The sequence below is a fragment of the Austrofundulus limnaeus genome, unplaced genomic scaffold (genome assembly GCF_001266775.1).
Source record: "Austrofundulus limnaeus strain Quisiro unplaced genomic scaffold, Austrofundulus_limnaeus-1.0 Scaffold2604, whole genome shotgun sequence".
Taxonomy (NCBI): domain Eukaryota; kingdom Metazoa; phylum Chordata; class Actinopteri; order Cyprinodontiformes; family Rivulidae; genus Austrofundulus; species Austrofundulus limnaeus.
Window position 1 is genome coordinate 7,616 of NW_013955006.1, and position 2,177 is coordinate 9,792.

The window sequence follows — 2,177 nt, forward strand, 5'->3', positions numbered from 1 at the left end:
CACACACACACACACACACACACACACAGGTAACTGACAGTTGTATCCTCTACAGGGATTCGTCACACTCGCCAGAGACATCATGACACGACTCAACAGGAAGATGGTGAGTCTGAACATTTTAAATACGTCGAATGATTTGTAGGAAATTCTTATTAAAAACAAACAGTAGAAAGATATAAAAAAAATCTGAAAAGAGCAAAAAGTAGATGAAGGAAGTTAGAATCAACAGACGAGGAAATAAGAGTGATAAGCAGAAAAACAAGAAAAGAAGTACTTTCAATGTTTTGAAAAAAGCTGAAAATACTCTGAAGAAACTTAAAGCGTAGCAGAAATTAGCAAAAAGAAACAGAAAGCGCACATTTGCTAAAATAAGCAGTAAGAAGATGAAATTTATCACAAAAAGGTGAAAACCTCCAAATAGCTGAAATTTGATTTAAAAACAGCTAAAAGAAAAAGTTAAAATTAGCAGAACAGCAGAAAAGGTCAGAATGAAATCTTAAAAGTAGACAGAGTGTCAGCCTCACGGACAGAAACTGGAAGTTGGTTCCACAAGAGAGGAGCTTGATAACTGAAAGCTCTGCCTCCCATTCTACTTTTAGAAACTCCAGGAACCACAAGTAAACCTGCAGTCTGACAGTGAAGTGCTCTGTTAGGAAAATATGTTTTCTGTTATTGATGTTTTGTGAAATATTTGGAGGTAAATCCAGATGTTTGTTTCAGCAGATCGACAGCAGCCCAGCAGCTGGAGGTGGGCCCGTCAAGATCACTGCGTGTCGCTCCAAAAAGAGCCTGTTCAAGTGCTCTGTGCTGTAGGCGGAGCCTCCACCTGTGCTGTAGGCGGAGCCTCCACTGGTGGACCTGCCCAGCTCATGGAGGTGAGGAGGAGGAGCACCACCTCCACTGCCTCAGGTGTAGAACTGTTCCAGAGGTCTCAGGAATCTGCTCGAACCTGAGGTCCAGCTGACCCAGCTCCTCCTGCACAGTCTGGATTCTGGATCAAATCCTGACCCAGGTTCTCCTCAGATCCAAACCGGAATGAACTGCAGGAAATTTCCAGAAAATATCAAAACGTTGTCTTCAATCAGCTCAGATGTTGGAGAGAAAACTCTTCTTCTCCAGCAGACGAGTGGAAGGAGGTCAGCACTGTTATTTCCCACATCACCTGAACGCCTCATGGGTCCTGTGACCTGCAGAGCAGCACCTTCAACTAAAAACATCAGGTTTGGTGTTTGAAGCTTTTAACGTTACAGATGAAGAGATTTTAACATTTATCTGAGACAGAACTGTCGCTCTGCTTTACCTGTCGCTCTGCTCCACCTGTCGCTCTGCTCCACCTGTCGCTCTGCTCCACCTGTCGCTCTGCTCCACCTGTCGCTCTGCTRRACCTGTCGCTCTGCTCCACCTGTCGCTCTGCTCCACCTGTCGCTCTGCTCCACCTGTCGCTCTGCTTTACCTGTCGCTCTGCTCCACCTGTCGCTCTGCTTTACCTGTCGCTCCGCTTTACCTGTCGATCCGCTCCACCTGTCGATCCGCTCCACCTGTCGCTCCGCTCCACCTGTCGCTCCGCTCCACCTGTCGCTCTGCTCTACCTGTCAATCTGTTCAACTTGTTAATCTGTTGGACCTGTCGATGTAGTCGACCCGTCATTTTGCACAACTTGTCGCTCTGATTGACCCGTTGTTGTTTTATTAAAACCTGAGATAAAATTAGCCTCTTCAGACTCCTCCCACTACTTCTAAGAACCAATCAAAGAGGAGCAAAGCCTCGGTCAGCTGGTGTAGATTCGCCTGTGTTCATCACACCTCATCAGTAAACAGTTGTCATAGCAAAGAGCCTCTGCAGGCCAGAGGTGGGGCCAGTCGGAGGGGGCGGGGCTTCTGCAGATTGATTTTCCTGATTGTGTAATTGGTGATTCAAAACAAGTTTTTTTTTCTTGTTTCTGCAGTTTATTTGATATTTACCTGATTAAAGTGACAGTTCATAAAATGTGAAGTGTTCTTTTAATCCTGTTTGTCTTCAGAAACAGTCCTGGTTCTGGTCAGCTGCAAACAGAACCAGAACCTTTCAGGCTGAAAACAGGTCAAATCTGAGGGTTTTCTGAATAACGGGTCGTGTTTTATTTTGAAACTTTTCTGTGCAGCAACTGATCAGTAATCAATCAGCTGATTACTGAT

At 45.2% G+C, this 2,177-nt stretch overlaps 1 protein-coding gene across 2 annotated transcripts in view; it reads left to right on the forward strand.

Moving 5' to 3' along the window:
• Nucleotides 1–1,378, forward strand: part of LOC106511230 (ras-related protein Rab-8B) — a 6,791-nt gene extending 5,413 nt beyond the window's left edge. Inside the window, exons 7-8 of one of the 2 annotated variants that reach the window (XM_013999982.1) lie at nucleotides 56–106; nucleotides 724–1,378. In XM_013999982.1, the coding sequence (XP_013855436.1) occupies nucleotides 56–106; nucleotides 724–816 (144 nt within the window). In that variant the 3' untranslated portion in view covers nucleotides 817–1,378. The remainder of the gene's footprint in view (nucleotides 1–55; nucleotides 107–723) is intronic. The other variant, XM_013999983.1, reaches the window with a different exon arrangement.
• The last annotated feature ends 799 nt before the right edge of the window (nucleotides 1,379–2,177 follow it).